At 42.4% G+C, this 21,837-nt stretch overlaps 1 protein-coding gene across 1 annotated transcript in view; it reads right to left on the reverse strand.

The window, feature by feature from the left end:
• The window catches only part of LOC106737326 (collagen alpha-6(VI) chain), an 88,580-nt gene that overhangs the window by 5,629 nt on the left and 61,114 nt on the right, over positions 1-21,837 (reverse strand). Inside the window, exons 28-37 of the mRNA XM_059729356.1 lie at positions 19,221-19,448; positions 18,281-18,343; positions 17,158-17,208; positions 16,356-16,391; positions 16,232-16,268; positions 15,708-15,719; positions 13,002-13,495; positions 9,498-9,594; positions 5,951-6,622; positions 5,100-5,175 (exon numbers count right to left, since the gene is read on the reverse strand). Coding sequence (XP_059585339.1) covers positions 5,105-5,175; positions 5,951-6,622; positions 9,498-9,594; positions 13,002-13,495; positions 15,708-15,719; positions 16,232-16,268; positions 16,356-16,391; positions 17,158-17,208; positions 18,281-18,343; positions 19,221-19,448 — 1,761 coding nt within the window. The 3' untranslated portion in view covers positions 5,100-5,104. The remainder of the gene's footprint in view (positions 1-5,099; positions 5,176-5,950; positions 6,623-9,497; positions 9,595-13,001; positions 13,496-15,707; positions 15,720-16,231; positions 16,269-16,355; positions 16,392-17,157; positions 17,209-18,280; positions 18,344-19,220; positions 19,449-21,837) is intronic.

Here is a 21,837-nt window from a genome sequence, read left to right on the forward strand (position 1 = left end):
ATTGTTTATTGCCACCTTTCAGGAGAGAAGAGAAGCAGGCAGTAATAGTATGAGGAGTGTGTGTTTTCTTTGTACAGAGTATTAGTGAGACTTATGGGAGCCCTGTCTCCAGATGTCGAAGGCTTCTGGAAAAGGTTCAGAAAAGAACTACAAGAATAATTTAAAATTTGGAACATCTACTTATAAAATTCATCTTGGTAAATGTCTCATTATTTGTATTATCCAAAAGAGGTGACCGAGTCTTTTCAGAACAAACCTTTTCCCACCTATTTTACCTTTCCTGCCCTGTGGCTCAGCCTATGCCCACCTCACACTGGGAAGCAGCAGGGCTGACTGAGCCTGCTATCAGCCTGGGGATGCTCTGCTCCGGCTCAAACTGCTGTGGTCCCAGGAGCCATTAACTCTGGTGCAAACTGCACCAGAGTTTATTGTGCTACACCAATTGAATGCGTAGATGCACCCAAAGAGAATTAAATTAATGTACCATAGATCTTCTTTATCCACAGAACAGGTACAATATAGCAGCAGATCAAGCTCTCTCAGAGCACCCTAATAATGTTCTCTCACCCATCCCTTGCAGGCAATTTTCTTGACAAGCTCTCATTTTTATTTAAAGATTTAAAGATTTCCCAATTGTAAAGGCAACGGTATACTAGAGGAGAAAGCCAGCAGGTCTGCTATGGAAAAGGAGTGGGCAAGGCTGAAGTGCTCAAGTGCAAGGTGGTGAATGCAAATAAATGCGTATAGCAAACAGTTGTATGGTTACATGTTACTCCTACTTCTAGTCAAGGAGCATGACAGCATGCATCTCTGGGCTTCACTTAGAAGAAACAGAGCAGGGACAGCTGCCGATACAGCTGCGAATCTGATGACTCTGGGCCAGTAGCCAGCTGCTCAGTGTAGCAGGTATGTTAACATATCATTCTGGCTGGCCCATGGCCTGCAGTGCCTGCTCCTTCTGGTTTACTTACTGGTAACAAAAACACCTGGGTCAGCAGCCCTGCTACTGGCTCACTGCTCCTGTCTTACAACCTTTGTCTGTAACATGATAGAGGCAAGCTCCTAAAATCAGTTATTTTTGTTATACCAAGCGTGCCTATGCAGTCATATCATGAACTAGAATAAAGCCCTGCCCTTTGCTTCTGTGTATTTTCTGTTTGTTTAGTTTAGTTTTTATTGCATCTCTCCTCTTAAGCAACAGCCCTTGCTAACAGCCATCCCCACCACAACCCATCCTTGCACCAAGGTTTTCTGGCTCTGCCCTAGTTCTCCTGCCTTTACTTGATGCCTTTTTTGAGCCTGTTTATCCAGGGTGACCAGGTGTTATACATCTCTTAGGACACCCATGAATTCAGTTACTCTTTCACAACTGCCTGCAGCACAGTTGAAAGGTCTCACATCCACTGGAGGAAGGGTGCCGGAGCTATGTCTCCTAGCCACTAGCAGACCCAGTGATGCATGGCTTCATGTAGGCAAATGAACCCAGTGCCTCTCTGTCCTATCTTTGTGCTGGTACCAAAACAAACTACAGTGTTCAGGGAAAAAACAGGCTAAGGAAGGAGAGCAATTGTGGTGGAAACTTGAAGGTTTTAGACAGACATCTACAACCCAAGCATGTTCCAGCTCCCATGGCCCCACGCTCACCCTTGCCCAGACTCTCTCCACCCACCAATCCTTCTAGACTTCTTCCAAAACCTCAGTCCCCATGGACTTTCCTATTACTATCAGCTGCCACTGTTCCTCCCAGCCACCAAGGCTTTATTTTTTTTCCCCTGTATGTTACAAAAAGTCTAGAGCACCATCTTATGAGCCCTTGCTACAGTGACTGCATGGAGTGAACAGAACAGTAGTGATTTTTTTTGTTCCAGCATGAAGCAGCACATGTGGATCTGCAGAAAAAAACCCCAGCAGTTGTGTCTACTGGCAAGCTGTGCATGCAAACAGACTGATGAGCACAGGAGGCGCAAGCCACTCCATGCTACATGAAAGTTTTCCATATCACTTGCATAGAAGATAGTCTCTCAGTGCACCTAATTGCCATTCACCAGAGCCCTCAGGCTAGCAGGACTTATCCTAGAGCAAGCTGTGCCACAACAGTTCTATAAAGTGGAGCTTGCAGGGGCAGCAGAGTGCCTATTGCAGTGTTAGCGGCTAAGCAGTGGTACTGCAAGGCAGAACACAGCACAGGAGACAAGGCACTGCTACAGGGTGCTCTGGAAGCCATCTAGCAAGCCTACTTAGGGAAGATCTGCGGCCAGCCCAGGGATGTCACTTGACTGGAAAGGGACAGGGCCTGAAAGATGCACAAACCCAGGGCTTGTGGCAGGGAAGGCAGTATAGCCCCAGAAGCCGAAGGGAAAGGAGCTCTGCTGCAAGATGCCTGGTGGGATGACTAAGACCTCATTCAGCTTGAGATCAGCAAGGAGCTGAGGGCTGGTAGGGGACTGAGACCCAGAAGGAAGAGTGGGTTTCAGAGAGAGCCAGTGGGTTGAGAGCTTGTGTTAAAGTCACAGTGCCTATATTTTTCTGTTGGCATTTTTCCATTGGTGGTTTGGGTGCATCTCTAAGGGGAGTATGTGAACACCACAATAAGGTGTCTGAGGGGGTGCATTCTGGTTAACACACTGTGGGGTGTCTATGGAGCATTGCAGTTAACTGCAGCTAGGTACCAGGGGCACCAGTGTTTTGGAGTCCTGCCCAGGGCTGTGGTCAAGAAAAAGGCAACTGGAATCTGAGAGGACTGATACCTAAGAACGAGAGAGAGAAGTGGCCTGAGGCCAAGAAGGCTAGGTCCAGAGCCCCAGATGGGGCAGACAGTGGAGAGAGAGGCTTGCAACCCCAGAGGAGCAGAGCCTGGGGCTAGAAAGCCCACAGTCCAGATAGAGGCAAAGATAAGAGCTCGAGAGGGTGAGGCAAGAGATGGAGCCCAGAAGCCAGGACCAACACTGTGGGCCTGAGCTAGAAGGCTACAGCAAGAGAAAAAGGGCAGAGGCTGAGAAGGTGAAAGCTCCAACAGGAGTGACTGAGTGATATCGCCTGTAAGACCTATTCAGATACCATGAATAGCCCCTAAGGCAGGGGTGGGCAATTATTTTGGGCGGAGGGCCACTTACTGAGTTTTGGGAAGCCGTTGAAGACTGCATGACAGCCAGCCAGCCAGGGGCAGATGAATATACATTTTCTAAATTTTTTAGGGGCCCCACAGGTGGATAGAATGGCCTGGTGGGCCGCATCCAGCCTGTGGGCTGCATTTTGCCCACCACTGCCTAAGGCAACAGGTGACCTGGGGGCATATACAGGCTAGGAGGGCCACTTTAGAGTGAGGATGGAATTGGGGACTGTGGCAGGGCACTGTTGGTGCCTGCCACTTTAAGGGCCTGAGCCAAGCTGCCAGCAGGTGCTTGATTGCGGCAGCCATTTTAGATCCCTGGCTGCCTTTATAACCAGATCAGTTTCCTGCTGGTAGAGGAGGCAGCAACATTGCCTAGCTGCAAGGCTGCAGCTATCATCCTGGAGGTAAGGGCAGGAGTTGTAGGGGATGGCTGGAGGCTTCTGGTCCTGGGCATGACCTAAAACTGCACTCTGCTGGGAGTGGGTGGCCTGGTGGGGCTCTCAGTGGCGTGGGAGCCCCCAGGAAGTGACAGGCCAGTGACCACCCTGGTGAAAGTTGAATAGGGGTGCCTTAACCCCAGCCCGTACCTTCGGGTGGGTTGAGAATAAGATCAGCAGCCAAGCACAATGACCTGCTGCTCCGGGGGGGGGGAGGGGGAGTGACAGTCCCTGTGAGACCCTGGAGCACCAGTCATGGTGTGTGCGAAGGGTAACATCAAAGGAGGAGTATAGGCCAGGTGAGTTTCTGGAAGTGTCTGAGCCAGCTGAGGAGAGACCCTGCAGAGCCAGGCATACTCCCAGGAACACCTGAGCTGGGAATGGGGAACCCCACTCCAGAAGTGCAGGCAGGAGGCAAAGACCCTGCTGAGGGACTCAACTGGTCAATGCTGGGGCCAGGACCTAAGGGTCAAAAAGGCCAGGGGCCCACCGTGAGGGACAGCCACGATAAGTGTAGAAGCTTGGGGTCCTGGCTGGGCCTGATATGGGGCCAGGGCTTACAGAAGCCAAAGGTCCCCACGGTTGGCAGCCACAGCTAATGGGCAAAGGCGAGGGTTTAGCTAACTGCCTGAGATGCCATCTGTGAGGCTTGGGCCATGGTGCAGGGATGGAATGGAGCTGCAGATAGCTCCCCCCAATATTGGGGTGCAACTATGGGCAGCCTCCTACCTTAGTTAACAACTTTACTAATTACGAACAAGGCATGGCAGATGAGACGGATGGGTAGCATGCCCAGAGGCAGGTGGGGAGCTAGCTGCAGCTAGCAAGAGATGCCCACCTTGCCACAGGGACCAGCAAGGCCCAGGAGGGATTTTCTAGTAGGAGGATAGAATGCAGCTTCCTCTAGGACCCTTTGGACAGCTTCCCTTCCAAAAATCAATTAAGAACATCAAGGTATGGCAGGAAGGAGAGAATCACAGGTACCCTACAGCTAGAACCAAACAGGAGTCATATGGCCACCCCTGGAGCCATAGAACTGTTACACTGTCCTAAATGAGGCATCTTGAATTAGCCTAATAGCTACTGCTGTCCTCTTTCTGTACAACATGGACACTATGTTCTAGAGAATTGCAGCGAATGTTATTACCCATACAATGACAAGCATGGCACAAGCCAACTCTGGGTCTGGTTATTAACAGTGTTTTAGGAGGAATATCTAATATCCCTTGGGATTGTGGCTTAAAGATGCCTCCTCCTTCCTATCTCCTCAGATTCCCTGAGCAGAGCTCTCCGCAATGGTGGATTTTGATATCAACACTGACACCCCTGACTGCCAACAGTCTTCAGGAGACATTTTTGGCTGGACAGTTCCCTGGTAGAACACAGTATTTGGGTTGCACCTTTTAATATGCACGAATGAAGTATTAAAAGGTGAATCTTATCACCTATTGGAAAGCCTCAAACAAGGAGAACTCTTTAAGTAGTTCTCATTTACCAACTTGTCTCCTTGCTATTTTCAAACAATTATGAAATAACATGGTTGTACTTACATAGGTCATTGGCTCTGAAAGTTGAACTTGTCACATTTTATCTTGAACTCTTCTGGTGGATACTTCTTGGTTGTACCTGTTCATAACATGGCAATGAGATTGATCAGTTTGATAGAATTTAACATTTTTTGTAACAGCTTTTCCTTTAGTCTAAAACATTCTTCTTACATAAGTGAATTAATTTATTTTATAGGGATATTAGGTACACTGAAAATAACAAAGTGAATTTAAAGGGTCTGATTCTACACCCTAAAATCATTATCAAGAATCCCACTACACTAAATGGATAAAGGAATGAGACCTCTATGCTTAAGTTCTAAAAACTGTATGAGGAAACACTGCTTGCTGATTTTTCTGTGTGTATTATTCTGTCCATATTGAAAATAAAAGCAGCTTATAAACTGCAAAATCATGTTTTTGTTTTCCTTTGCCCTGGGCTTTGTATGCAACAAAGCACCGAGAAGGTTATTCCACATTATGAGTATACAATATATACGTTTAGTTACCCTATGACAGATTTACATTTGCAAAAGGCTATGAAACATGTTATATTACTTTGCTATGTAAACAAAAAGGCAGCTAAACAAATTAGGCACCACGCTCCCATTGAACTCTAGTGGAAATAGGGCATTTTTGAAAACTCTAATTTTCATGCTGTCCGTAACTGTTACATGTGCACATTTCTGCTTGATAGTACAACTCTCTACCATAACCTCCATAATGTGGTAGAGTGGCTGTGTCAGTAGCATAGACTGCCACCCTCCCAGACACTAAAACCCAAATCCTAGGACTGACTGAGCATGGAAGGCTCACTGGATGGCCAAGAACAGGACTATGAAATAACAACTTACCCCTGAGGAGACGTACAAATGCTTTCACAAACTTCTCCGCATAGTCAAGCTCAGGTTTGTGAGTTCTACCAAGCTGAACCAAATGCTGTTCCAAGGGAATGCTAGTGAGCTCTTCCACTTCTTTGGCATTATGAAATTGTCCTAATGAAATTACAAACACAGCATATCCTTGGCACTTGGCTCTCACAGATGCCTTCTTTAATATTTCCCTGTCCCATGGACTTGTTTCTCCAGCAGATATAACAATAATAACCTTGTGGCTTCTTGGTTTGGGAGCCGTTGAGAAAATATTTTTCATTGTCCACTCCATGGCATGGCCAAGAGCACCTTCTCCATTCAGCTGTTGAAGAGATTTTTCAATATGATTTCTCATTATACCTTTGCTGTTGTAGGTGATTAAACTGAACTCAACCTTTACTGGGCTCTTTCGATTCTTGGGCTTGAAACCTGGGGGAGCATGGCTCACCACTGCCACTCTATCACCTGTAGAAACAGCTCCTGGGTTAGAGGAAATGTCAAAGACATCAAGTGATCTGCTCAGGAAGTCTTTTACTTTCCCAAATTCAGCATTGCTCATTTTCTGGGAGCTGTCCAAAATGAAAGTCGCATCCACATAGGCCGGCCATGAAAGGGCTCTTGGACGCTTGCAAAGGTCATCTGGTTTACATTTGTCTGTAAGTGAACATAAAAAGAGAAACCCTAACTAATGTTAAGTAACAGTAGATGAGAACTGATGAACAAGTATCTGAACTCAAGTGGCATGATGTTTCGCACATTATAGTTTCCTATGCTATAACATAAATACTTCTAGTAATGTTCGGAATAATCTGTGGAAATTTAAGTCATGATTACAATCAGAAAACTATAAGGCAGGCCCCTGCAAGAGGGCCAAAATCCTAAGTCCCACAGAAGTTAAAAGGAATTGAATGTGCTGCATGATTCATAGAAGGGGCTCAGAAACTCACAATACTAGGTCTTATTACATTATAATTGCTTCCTCTTCTATTTACTGGTTTTAAGTCATTGGCATTGTTTGTGGCAATCTCTGCTTCACTGCAGGCCTAAGATCTAGTGAAACAAATAGAAACACTACAGTTGACTTCAGTATGACTTGGACAAGGAACCTTAAAGGCTTTTTTTATGATGACATTTAGAGGTCTCTAAAAGCAGCAGTCACAGAGGGTTCATGCATAATTCTGGGCACAGTTGTGAGCATATTTTGGTAATAATTTAAACTGTAATTTTAGTAATATGCTACTGAAACTTTATTGGGTGAAACACCATGTACACACAGGAGAACTAAATAAATGGGGAAAATCCCTCTTTTCATTTTGCTTTAAAACTGATGTTTAAAGAAAAGAAGATGCCAACATTTTCAAACAATTATTCTAATTATTCTAAGTATTCCAAGAAGGGATACTGGCTGTTTCCACAATGTTTCCCATGTACCAAACCTCCAGGGTACTGGAGTACATCTACTAAACTCCTAAGGACTCTGACCAGGTGACATAGGCAGTCAGTACCTTATAGAATTAGGTCCCAATGCCAAAAAGGTCATATACGTGAGATTTCAAGAATTTGTTAATCTGTCAAACACTATCACTTCCTACGAAAGGGAAAGGTAAGGTAATAGCTGCATGCATAAAGAACCTTGTTTCAGATCCAATGGAACTAGACATCATTCCCCTAAAAAACAATTAGAAGTATTTTACTGTACACCTGCTAAATATGACAATTGGTTACAATAAAGCACTAGAATTTCACACTGCCTGTGAATGGGGATGCCTTGTTTGAAGGGTCCGACATGCATTTCCAAAGGATAAATGTTAGATTGTTCTTGGGTGCAATGGGAGTGCACAACAAGTCTCTTGGACATCACTAAATGAAATGGAGCATGTCACATTAAGTATAACACGTCACAGCACAGCTGCTTCATTTTATTGGGTGAAACATGTCATCCCTTGACCCACCCCTTCACAGGGCATGATAAGGGGTGATGTATTCTCCCATGGTTTAAGGGGCCTAGTCTTGCATGTTTTAGGAATTCCTGGGCAGGGCTCCTTAAGCCCTGAGAATGCCTGCCCAGCTTTCCCCGTTTACCCAGATGTATCCAGAGAGATCCTGGAGGTGGGTCTGGGTAAGTGGGGCAAGCCTAGGTTTCCCCGTTTACTCAGACCCATCCCCAGAGCTTCCAGGAGCAAGTTTGGGTAGGCAGGGGAATACAGATACCTTCCTTGCTTACTCAGGCCTGCTCCTGGGAGCTCTGGGGGGTGGGTCCGCATAAGCAGGGAAAGCTCAGCTTTCCCTCCTTATTCAGATGGGTCCCAAGAGATTCTGAGGGCAGGTCTGGGTAAGTGGGTCTTCAGTGGAAGCAAAAGGTACCATGAATTCCTTAGGTCCCATGCCTCCATGCCAGGACCTGTGCAGGCTTTCTCTGCTTACAGAAACTATCCCAGGAGATCAGGGGTGGGTCTCTGTAAGAAGGAAACCCCAATTTCCTCACTTATAGATTCTCCAGGGTTCTTCTGTATAAGCAAGAGATACTTGGGTAGGTGCTCTGGGGATCAAGAGGCCCTCAAGCCCCCAAAGCACCTGCTTGGGGTGGCTACAGAGTGCAGGCAGCTGAGGCTGCTCTGCTCTCCCACCACAGAGCTAACAGATGTCTGCCACAATAAGGCACCAAAATCTATTACTATCTTTTGTCTCATCACTGATTTTCCCTTGATGTGATGTGGCAAAAAGGGTAGCGATGTTTATCTGCTCAGCATTTGTGCCTCCATAAAAGTTTTTATGGTGACACAAATAAGAGGTCAGTTGATGCTTGTTTCTACATTTATACTCTACACATTTCAAGTGTAGAGCTTGGGATAGGGCAAGTACAGGACAGGGCTGTGGCCCTTCCTCCCTTTCTTCAGCATGAGAAGGCTAGCTGTATTAAGCAGAGCTTCCAGTGTCAGAGTACTAAAAGCTTTTTTAGGGAATATCTGTTATGTAGTTTAGGGTGTAGAAATACAAGGAAGGTGGTTGTGCAAGTGTGTTTAATGTAATTAAACACTTGATTTCAGGATACAACATACTATGTTCCAAGCTGGGCAATGACTCAAATGGTGCATCAGGCACTGATCCCAGATTGAATACATTAAGCCAGCATTTAAAGAGAAAATAGCTACTGTTCTTTAGCAATACAACAGATAACACTTTAGGAGGATTTCAATACTAGTTTGCATTTCAGCATTTTCCCATAAGAAAACTTGGCTTGATTGGTAATGCAGATGATCAGTTCTCATACAACATTTTAGCTTGATTTATTCTTTTGAAAATGCACTACTCCACTTATGGAATAAACATTAAGAAAAAGGGGGAAAAATGACCAAAACAAGTAAGATTATCCAGCTGTAGTTGTTTACAACCCCAGGAAATCCCCAATTCATTTTTTTTCAGTTTTTACTGATCTCTATCAATCTCATCATCACACAGAACTGAACTAGATATTGTTACTTCTCTAATATACTTCTAGTAATGATCATCAGTAGAATATGAATTTTACCATAACAAAGAGTGCAGAGATGAAGTCCTTTTAAGAGTAGTTTATAATCTCCTTCAACAGGAACGTTTATTACATGAAACAATCCAGAATCATCCACCTAGAAACAACAAGTATAGGCTTTACTCGAGCATTTGTTACATAGTAACTGGCAACCTCTTCTTTAAAAAAATTTTACTTTGTTGTGTTTGCTTAATTGTATTCATTTGACTCAGAGGCCATTAATAGAACAGTGTACTGAACAGATACAGATAATAGAACAGATGTCTGAATCATGAAAACAGGACTCTGATTTTAACACTCGTTTATGAGCTTTTACCAAACTACTTTTTTATATTAATGTAATGTTAGATTTGCTTCAGGTGTAAGTGTAAAATTATGTTTGCTTCAGGTGTAAGCACACATATACGGCTAATAAATGAATAACGTGGTCCTTAGAGCTGAGAAGATCAGAGTATTTAAAAGCAGTGTCCACTGAGGCTAGATACATATCCTGGCCTCCTCCTGTTCCCATGTGAAGGCACAAACAACTCAATGGCTGTGACCCTCACAGAGTTCCCTTGGGCATCTTAAAACCCACAGTGCCTGAGAATAAGTAGGGTTAGGGATGAATCATGTTATCTGTACTGATAGCAATCTAAAAAAAAATATTGTAGGGTATTTATTCTTTGAATATGGATCAACATGCATCCCACTCTAGGTGACTGGCCAGCAGAATCCTCTTCAGGATAATGGGAGTGAGGATTTTCAATTACGTCAGCTGAACACCAATTGTAGCTCTGCTCTCCCAAACTTCACATCTGTAGTACACAAGCCAGTCTGATTTAAATTGTTTGAGCTTAACACAATGAAATCTCACATTTTCTGGGACCCATGCACAGGGCACATAGTGTATTCATATTCAACATCCGTATGAGGGAGGGGGAAGAAAATAAATACCCTCTTTTTGCATATTCTTGGGGTTTAGCCATTGATTCAGCTATTAGATTACATGACGCAAGACAACGTTTTTGCTAATCCAGGATCTCACTGGCAAGTAGATTGGTTTGAGCCAGTGTAGCCATGCATAGACCTGTGTAGCATGAACTATGGGTGACAAACAGCACTATAACTTGAATCAAACACATGCTATCCAAAACACAACCAAACTGCAGGGAAAGTGTGGCTATCAGGCTTGGCTATTTTCATGGAACTGAGTCAAAGCTGCAGAAATATGACTGAACAGCAAGCCAATGGTCTGTATCCTAAATACTCTGTATTACAACTGTATCCTAAAACATTAATAGTTAAAAGGTAACCAAATATGTTACTAGTTATTTTGCAATAATATATTTTTTCTAACATGTTCAAATGAATACAGACACAAAGGCAGTGTTAAGGACAGAAGGAGCAAAGCAGCCTTGTTAGGCTACAGTTAGTAATTAGCTGACCAAGAGCCAAAAGGCAAACCATAAAGAATCTAAGAAATTTGTCCTTCTGCCATCTCAAAAATATAAATTTAAATTGATTAGCAAGATCTTGATTAAAGTAAAGATTACTAGATGATTAAAGATTACCAGACAGGGTCAGAAACTAGGCCTGTGTGAATAGGGAAGTATTCGATCTGGATTCAGCTGATTCAGAGGACAGTGATTCAATTTTGAGATTTGGATCACTGTCCCAAACTGATTCGGCTGAACCAGCTTCAGAAGATTTGGCACTGATTCAGAGAGATTCGGAGATTCAGCCATAGACTATAATGGGGAATCACTGAAATACCTATAACTTTGCACACCCCTATCAGAAACCTAAAAATAAAGCTAAGTTGATCACTTGACCCCTTTCCCAAGGCCACTAAAATCTTGTTCCAACCAGTTCCGAAAGTTTCAGAGAAACAAAGAAATCTGCTATGGAATACAGACTGATATATATTTGAAGAGGCTTAAAGGTTTCTGTAACCTGCTGTAGTAGAGGCCACTATGTACAGAGTGGGCAGGATCAAGGGATTCAGTGCTGAAATAAAACAGATGCGTCCTTTGGGATTTTTCATAGGAAAACACTGTGCCCGATAAATCTCTTGCTCAGTTCTATAAGGAGGGCCAAGAAAGGGGCTAAGCATGGAGGAAAGACAGTGACATAAACAGGAAACAATGTCTTTCCCTCCTTAAAAATATATGCCAGAAGCAAAACAGTGGGCCATATTTATCTAGGACAAAACTGAAGTATGCAGAGTTGTGCCAAAGACACAAGAAGTGGGGAGGGAGTGGGGCGGGGTTGGACCCAAACTAGGGGGGAGGGGCCAAGTTCAGATCTGAAGGTGGGGGGAGGGGTCAAACCCTAAATGGGGAGGGAGGGAGGGAGGATGCAGGGCCAGATGGGGGGGTCCATCCCCACTGGCTCCCCTTCCCACATCATCCTTGATGGACAATTTGCTAGTATTCTATATATCACGTAGAATTGTTTGGCAGCCAAAAAAAGAACAGTTAAAATTGAAATCCCCACTGACATTTTTCTTTCCAGAATATAATACTGCAAGAAACATCTTTTCAATGACTGTATGGCAGAACAGCCTAAATGAACCCTCCATGTTGTGCTAGGGTTGGAGTGCCATTGTAGCCATGATGATATGGGAAACGTAAAGAGGCAATATATATATTTTTTTTTTTTATTGGAATGAGTGTACAATTGGGAGAGAGACTGGTGATGTGAAGGACAGCATTTTGTACCTGAAAGCTTGTCAAACATCCCTCCTAAGTATACAGTTGGTGGAATAAAAAAAAATTATGAACCAAACCTCTACCTCTTGTAAAATGAATGAATACATAAGGCACTATGTATGAATGGAATAAAGGGTCAAAGCCTGCTTCCTTTACACACGTAAGTAGCTCCACTGACATCATTGTGACTATTTACATTGCTGGTGGGGAGGAAAGAGTTGAGCTGGGCTGCACACAGTCAGTAGAGGGGAATTTCTCTGTGCCCATGGAAAGAGGGAGCTGGAGCACAGCCTGCAACCCCTACATCTATGGCATGCACTGTGTGAGGCCCCCAGTTGCCCAGAAGTTGGGCAGAGCTCTGGAAAGCCAACCTCTCTCTGTCTGGAGGATTAAGTAATATTACAGAGGAACACAAGGTGTCAAGTAAATCTGTTCTTGGGGGAATCAAAGCACATTTCAAAAGGTCAATGGCAAATTTCAAGGGCCAAAAGAGCCTGTATCATGATACATGACACTTTTTACAGTGAATTCTGTCTTAAGTCTTGCAAATATTAAAATTGAATCCAGAATCTTTTACTCATTCAAATAAGCAATCTTATAAATAGTTCCACTGACTCCAGTGTAACCATTAGTATCAGTGAAGGCCACTCATGCTGGCTTGCAAGATTTGGATCCATGTTTGGATGCAAAATGAATCACTGAACTAAACAGAATTACATTCAGGATGAAACCAACCTCGCATGTTTTAAAATCTGTCTTTTCATGGCATTGTTATTTAATATAAAGAAGAAAATATTCATGGATTTCTTACCGCAAATGCACGATTGATGCTAGATAGATCCTGAAATGCAATAACTGTTGCAGCAACATCTAGCGCACTCAACTCCAAAACTGCTGTGTTAATGGCAGATGCATCTGCAGACGGCCCATTGCTGAAAAACACTGCTATTTTTCTCACATTAGTACCTTGGAGGGTTCGCTTGAAAACATTCCTGGCAACAAATCTCAAAGCACTGCCAATATCCCGTCCACCTGAGGATCTCTGATAATCCAGATTTTTCAGTTCATTAAGAAGCTGTTTCTTGCTGTAGACCTCCGAGAAGCGGATCAGGTAGTCGGCATGCAAATTATAGGACAGAACAGCAACTCTGGCTCCAACTGGGCAGTTGCTGTCTCTGATTTTCAGGTCATTCACTATTGATATTACTATGTCTTTCATTCTTTGGAATATCTGAGGGCTGACATCCTGGGATAAGTCTAAAGCAAATGCCAATTCTGTCGGATATACTGGGCATTCCCGTTTTCCTAGAATACAAAAAACTTTTCATGCAAGCAGCTGTGGAAAAGTTTTTATTTTATTTATTCGGGACCTATGATATGATATACTTAAAACATAAAAATCACAATACATGAAGTACTAAGAAAGCAAATTGTGTCTTACAACTGAGCAGATGGCTCACCAGACAGGCAGGGTGTAGAAAGCCACCCAACTCTTGTGCAGAGGTTAGAGACACTAATAATATAAATACCTAGCTCTTGTATACTGCTTTTCATCAGCATATCTGACTCTCTTGGTAAATGGAGAGTTCCTATTAATTTTCATTTGGGGAAACTGAGGCCCAGAGAAGCAAAGTGCTTGCCCAACATCACAGCTGGTTAATATCAGAGCCAGGAAAAGACCCCCTGTCTTGTGCTATACACATACGACCATGCTGCCCCCAGGGGGCATTAGGAGAGTATGTCACAATAAGGTGGGAAAGGACAGGACCAAACCACTGCCTCCCTATATCATGTTTGCCTGAAAAACTAGCTGGTCACAGAAATAAGAGTATAGCAGGTTCTTCATGACTGCCCAAAAGCTCTAGAAGAGCTTGTTTGCTGAGGTACAATCCTTGGATTTCTACATCTTATCCTTTGTGCAGAAACAAATTCCAGTGTCTCATATGACTAAAATTTGAAGTAATCAAAATAGGATCAACAGCAGTAATCACACTGTTCCAATGAAAATAGGAAGGAAAAACAGATAGGAAGGAAGGGCTCAAGAAAGAAATCTCAGTGAATGCACTTCATCTGCAAGCCAGGCAGCTTAGGAATGCTTAGGGTCAGGGCTCTATCTGTCTATGTTCATCAGACAGAGGGGGAAAAAAAAGGAATGTAGTCCAGAAAATAAATACAGAAATTAAATAAGGCAGAAAGAGAAAAAGAATAAAGAGGGGAGGGGGGACAGGACAGTGGAAAAACATACGGTGTTAGGAGGACGTTACTAGTGCCAGAAACCAAAATGGAGGTCAAAGGTCGGGGAGGCTAATAAACCAAGAAGAAAGAAAGAAAAGAAATATGCAAGAGAAGGCCATGGGGACTATAGTTAGATAATAGATATCCATGACAGAACCTCTGGAGCTGGGAAACTTCACTTAGTTTACTTCCCATCCTGTCCAATACCAAATGAATTTACTGGAGGATATTAATACTATGACAAAACTACTGCTTTGATAAAACAATACTGGTTTCCTGCTCCATTTATTAGGAGGGAATGCTGTAACACCAGTATACTTCCAGTTTGTTGGGTGAAGAATAATTTCTTTACACATCAACCCCTCTCTTGCCAGCTAAGGAACAGCACTAGAACCGTTACACGAGCCAGGTGTCCCCACAAGACACATCAATACTCTGACTGTGACCTAGGTCTCCTTGTCACATGCAGAAATACTGCAAGCAACTACTCTAGATATTTACAGGGCTGTGGGATACAATCACAGAATCAGAAAATTGGGGTTGGAAGGGACCTCAGGAGGTCATTTACTCCAACCCCTGCTCAAAGCAGGACCAGAGCCAGACATGGAGCCAAACATGGCAGCTTTATTTTGCTGTTTGCCACCCAGGAATTCCTCCTTGCCAAGGGAGACCCTCAGCTGTTTGAATGAAATCCATTTTGCACCTGAGAGAACAAGTATCTGGCCTTTGAAACTGCACAGGTAAGCTTCAGGAGTTGACCCCAAATCCCAAAATGCTGAGGCAAAGAAGGATGAAAGTATTCTTTAAAACATGCATCAATGAAGCATGGTGCAAGGAAATTTATCAGAAGCAACAAAAAAGCAAGTTTACTCCTTTATGTAAAACATGGTTTTACAGACAGGGCAGGAAAAAGAAGGTCTAAAGGAAGGTTAAAATACAACATTAAGAGAAGCTAAACAGATATTGCTGGGAAAACAGTATTTCTTTTATGAAAAGAAAGGGAAAAGATAAGAATGACCCAACAGGGACTATTAGCCAGGTCTTTGGGAGCCTCTGCTTCAGTTTCATGCTTTGCCACAGGAACCCTTGGAGAAGTGACTTAATTCGTCGGCCTATTCGTAGACATGCTGTTATTTGAACACAAGTTTGCTTGACTCCTTTGCGGCCTAAAACTCCAAAGCAAAACCTGTACTTACCTTGCAAGATCTTCTCCTAGTCTTATAAACGAACAACACTTTTTAACATCCATGTTGAAAACAAACTAGTCGTTTACAGTACTTACCACTCCAACAAGCTAAACAAAAAGGAAAAATATAGTTATTATAAGAGGCAATAGATTATAGTATAACTATAAAATATAGTCATTACAAACTCCTAATGCAAGGTGAGGTGAAACCTTGGCATCTTTGACAACATTGAGAAAATTGAAACCGACTTAAGTGGGTCCAAGATTTCGTTCCCAGTCGCAAAATAGTATAATACAAAAATTATTTGTGACAGTTTGGGCACATTTTTACTGCCTACTTCAGCACCCAGCTCTCATGAGTTTCAATGAGTATGCTAGGTACACCAAGAAGGCAGGACCTGGCTTTTATTTTGGATTCTATGCGTTTTACTTTAGGTTTTTGTCACATTTTTGAGAAAGACAAAACTCTGAGCTGATACTATCCAAACACACTGCCTTTTACAACAACAACATAATATCAGATTTGAGTTTTCTAGGGAAGTTGGGGAAATATGACTTCAAAATATTAATAAAGTGTTACAGTTTTGATGATAAAAGTCAAAGCAAGATTCAGTACTTACGGCTATTTTTGCGCACATATTCAATGAGTTCACATGGCTGCAGAGCAAATGCAAAAAGGAAATGAATAAATTGTTAGCCAAAGAACTGGTTTATTTCTATGCAGAATATGAGAAGGATACATACGGAAAATGAAGCCGGGCCTTTTTGTCCGATAGCACCCTAGAAGACAGAAAGCAATAACTAGATAAATATTTAAATGCCAGCTTTCTTGATGGCAAATTAAGAGAAAGAGGATCCATTATATAAGTCAGCTGTAGACCATGATTGACTATTGTCTATTTTAAAGGTGAATTACACATTCAAAGTATTTAAAATTTGTATTCTAGAAAAGCCAGATCCCTATAGCTGTTACTAGAGGAAAACCATTTTGTTTCCCAGGGAAACAAAAAATGATGCTTTTTCCTTCAAAATTATATATGGCTTTAACACCTTGAATTTATGCATTAATGTTTTGCAATTTTTATGTAGAAATACTACAGTTGTGCTTTTATTTTTATATTACAAGCTACTTGAGACATATAAATGCATTTGGATAACTGGTATACATTTAAATGAAAAATGTGAGTGAGAAGACCACATCTACAGTGAAGCTCTGCCCTGGGAAGTGAGTGAAAATGGTGGCATACTACTTGACCAATCTGTTCCTTCTGGATAATCCAAGCCAAATCTATTTAGTTTTAATGGCAAAAGTAGGTTTCTACTGCTTTTTACTGCAATTGTCACTGAAGAGACCAAGAGAAGGTGAGCTGTAAAATGTCTTATTACAAACAGTTCTGCCTTCTTTTTGACAGCTTAACAGGCAGGCCAGTCTTGACAACTGGTTATCTTTGGAAATCAAATTCTAAGCCTCTGTATCCTTGTATGACACTATATTAAAGAGAATCAGTTACACTAGATATAGGAAGAAGTTTCCATAAGCCCTTACCTCCAGATAATACCAGCAGCCCTCCAGCCAGGTGGTGTTATTGCCTGGCCCCTAGCAGCAGAACTGCCTTGTTTATATGGGCAGCCCTGAATCTAAAATGGCTGCCCTCATTAGGCACCTGGCGGCTGCCGGCTCCAGGCCCTTAAAGTGGCAGGCACACACAGTGCCCTGCCACAGAGCTATATCTCAGATTATATCACAATCGTAAAACACCCATAAACCATAATGGGAAGTTCAAATGTGGACAGATAAATCTTGAAAGCAGATATTTATTCCTGTTTTTTTAAAGAAAAGAAAATCAGTCTCTGTAGTACCAAATGGCAGCATTGTCTTTTGCAGCTTGGTTTTCAGAAGTTCAAATGTAGAGTGTAGTCTTTTATTTGCATCCTCAATTAATTAATGGAATATGTACATTTGTATGTGCAACCTAGAAGTACAGACATTTAAATAACCACTTACACATAGAAATACCCAATTTGTACTAAAAAATCATAATAATGTAGGAACGCATTCCCCTTTCTCTGAAAAATTTGGTCCTTAGACATTTAATTCGAAGTATTATAAAAATTGCAGATAGTTACACACGCACACACTTTTGAGGTGTCATTAGAAGACAGAATCGGCATTTCCAAAATGTGACCAGGCAATCTGCAATACACACAGAAGTTCTATCAATGAGCATTTATTAATAATTGGAACTTTGACTCTATGCATAGCCCACAAGAATAGATGCCATGCCACAAGTTAGCTCCATACCCTCCCAAAGTGCCATTCTGATCTCATTCCCCTATTTGCTCTGCTGCTCTGCTTTCTGCTCCAAGCCATCTGCTTCCATCCCTGACCTGCTGTTCTACTTTCTGCTTCCTTCCATATGCTGCCTGCCTGATTTGCTCCTTTGATTTTTGCTTCCAACCCTTTCTGCTGCTGCCTCCCTGATCTGCTGCATACCATACACAGAGGCTGCCTGTGCTACTTGTGGCACATGTGTGCAGGTTGGTCAACCGTGGCCTGGAATCTAGAAAAGGAAGAAGATAGTCTATAGTTAATGGTGACTACGCTCTTCTCCAAAGTAAAGGACAGTGTTCTTTCAGACAGGTAAGATGATCCTCAGTACGTGTCATACCCTGTGTCCGGGAGGTCCCGAGTCTCCTTCATGACCCTTTTGACCGACAGGACCTGAAACACCCTATAAACATGAACATAAATTACAAACACAATCACCAAATAGAACAGATTTACAGAAGGAACTTGTAGGTTGTGCAGCTATTGCAACCTTATTCTCCTTTCATTTACTTTACAGGACAATTACTTAGGATGAATGATTCCTGATTTGCATAACCATTTCTAAAGGACAAAAGGATAGGAGGGCATCACGCCTCTGATTCTTTTAGGGGCTCAGTTGAATTTTAGCAAAGTTTATTTGGCACCTAACACAAAAACTATTCAGAAACATAAACCCCGAATCAAAAATATGACTGTATCTATTGTCCTCAATGGAACTAGCCTCTTTTGCATCCAACTCATTTCTTTCCTTTTATCTGTGTTAGAGGAAAGACAGTCTTGTGTTAAGATCTAAACTAGCAATGAGGACTTCAAGGTTTTATACATTTTGCATTTCCAGATAGTGCATGCATGGTGTCACATTAGCTGTTGCTGTACCAAAATTAAGCTTTTTACCCTTTCTGTAGAAGGGACAAAGAAGGGACCCTACAACCTGCCATAGCACTGAAAAAAACTCAGTAGAAAACCTGTCTGACCATGAAGAGGTATGGGCATGTTTCCAAATAAACCCTAAGTCAGTCCTCTTCAGAAGTTTTTAGGAAAAGAGATGAGAAATGAGGATAAAGAAAAAGTGGGTGGGAGAGGAAGGCAAACGGGAGGCGACGGGAGTAGGAGCTCAGTGAAGTTTCCTTGAACTGCTTACTGGCAATTCTTTTTCCTTCTTAGGAAAGGCAAAAAAAATGTTTTAGGGGGTTGGAAATGTGTGGTTTATATGAAAACACTGGAACAGATTTTTTTTTAATATGAAAACACCAGAAATGGATTTTCAGAAACTTTCATCATTGGTTTGCATCTACCTTAAGTAGGAGTTTAGTCAGTCCAAGGCTCACTGTTTTTGAAAATTCCTTCCATTGTAGTTTTAAAAAAATCAATATAATAAAGTTCAAGATGTTACAAGATGCTAACTTAAATAGATTTCCATCATTGGAGGGGGAACAAATACTTGCCCATTTTCCTCTGTTTCCCTTTAGTCCAGTTTTCCCTGGAAGGCCAGGATTCCCAACTTCACCCTAATTCATTATGAAATAAAAATGTGAAAATGGCTATTATGCTGAAATGTGAATAACTCATGAAATACTCATTTTTATTTATGCATTAATTCAAGAAACCTGCCCACATACAGGTACATATAAAGGACTTATACATAATAAAATTAGACACTGATTCTTATAAAAAGTGTGACAAAAATATCATTAAAGATTTTATTTTTTAACCAAACACACACTGCAGTAGAAAACCTTCAGGAAAATGGAGAACAAGGTGCCACTGTGACATTAATATAGTGGATGAATCAATGGGAAATTTAAAAGATATTTTTTCTTCCAAAAGAAAATTGTTACTCTACAATTTTGAAAACACCATAGCTTTGGATGTTGCCAATTACAGACATAAAATTCCCCACTATTTTCAGTGCTGTTATTTTATTTGTCATACACTTATCAGAACAGCAATGAAATTACACAGGGGCCAGGGGAATCAAATTTGCTCCTCAGCCATGGATCTAGCTGGCCTATTCATTTCTAAGTAAATTTAGCAAAACTTCCATTGACCTTAACTGGAACAGCATCTTACTCTAATTATTAAATATATGAAATGCCAAATCCTATGGCCAGAGCACAACTCAAATAACTGCAACTATGCAATGAGGAGCTTGGCAACAACTAAGCATGTGAATGGATGTAATTATTACATTGACATCAGCTGTTCCAATACTACTGGTACATTTCTATGCTCAAATGCTGGTAAGTTTAACCTGCTGCAACTTTAAAACCCGTTTCATTCAGGTTTAAATTTACGTGAGTTTAGCAAGCTCATACTGATACAGGAGGAGTGGCTAGACAAGAATTATGATGGAGCATCTCCCCAAGCAACAAGTCATCCCTCCCATTTGAAAATGGTTTAAAGTTACATCTGCCTAAAGCCAAAATAATTGGTCTACTTTTTTCCAAGGAAGGAACACAGCTGGTGGATCTGCAAGGGTGCTTGTACACATGATGGGGGTTTAGTCCTCAGGGGTTTATTCTATGACCTCTAAATTGAAACAGTGGGTTTTTAATTGAAATGCCACCATGGAGGGAAGGACTGGGGCCCTGTGCAGCTATGGGGCGACTTAACCTGCTGGCAGCTTGCCCCCTAGCTGCAGGAGAAGCAGACAGATCCCACAGAAAAAAGCATCAGACCCCTTGCCACTTCTGCCTTTAGCACGCTCCTGCTGAAGGCTGAAGTGGAGAAGGGCCTGATCCTTTTTTTTCCTGTGGAGCCTGCCTGCCTCTCCCACAGCTGGCCATTGACCTGACAGCTGCATCATTGCAATTTGCAATGTTGCAAACTCAACTATATCCGGATGTAGTTTAGTTTGCAATGATGCAAACTCATCTAACTCTCCACCCCCAAACTAAGCCACACAAATGACATTTTTTGTCACATGTTCAAACACCCCAAAGTTTAATAACTTGTGACACTCTTATCCATCCCTCAAATACCAGCTCTCTCAAACACCATGGCTCCACACAGGGAACGCTGCAGGGGTATAATTCCTCAGTGAGAGTTCCTTGAATCCTCTACATACAAGCATGTGAGATGGAATAACTAGTTTTCTGTAGCCACAGCATTTTGGACCTACAGAGTTTAGGAGACAATATTTTCCTGCTCTAAATACAATAACAATTAGGGCTGTGCAAAGCTTCAGTCGCTGATTCGATTCGGAGGAGATGCAGCCTGATTCGGTGGCTGAATCTCCGAATCTGAATTGAATCTGGAGACCCTTTAATTTCTCCGAATTGAATCAGAAGCCTCCAAATTAATTCGGAGACATTCAATGATTCAGCTGCAGACACAGCTTTATATGTTTTTTCTATGCATCTCGAGGTACCAGGTGCGGCTCATGAAACCCAAGATGGTAGGGCAGATGGAGCATCCCACAGGAGTGCAGGGGGGTCCTCGGAGTGCTCAGCAGTGAACCCAGTAGCGGACCAGAATTATTTCCAGTCCAGTTCTGGGTCCACTGCGGAGCGTGTGGGGGACCCCCTCCCTGCCCCCCATCTCAGTGACTGGTGCCTCCTGGGTCTGGGGGGGCAGCCAACAGTAGAGTGCCCCCACCATGCTCCTCTGGGATGCTCCATCCATCCCACCATCTCAGCATTCACAAGCCGCGCCCAGTACCTCAAAGTACGTAGAAAAAACATATAGAAAAAACATATAGAGCTGTGTCTATGTCCGAATCGCTGATTCTCCAAATCAGAATTGACTCTTCAGATTCAGATCCGGCCAGATGAAATTGGGACAGTGACCCAAATCAGTAAATCAAATCACTGTCCCTCGAATCAAACCAAATCCAAATCAAATACAGCCCACTTCGCACACCCCTAATAACAATCGATGTATTTGAGCCATAAGCCC

Source organism: Alligator mississippiensis, chromosome 5 (genome assembly GCF_030867095.1).
Source record: "Alligator mississippiensis isolate rAllMis1 chromosome 5, rAllMis1, whole genome shotgun sequence".
NCBI classification, from domain to species: Eukaryota; Metazoa; Chordata; order Crocodylia; family Alligatoridae; genus Alligator; species Alligator mississippiensis.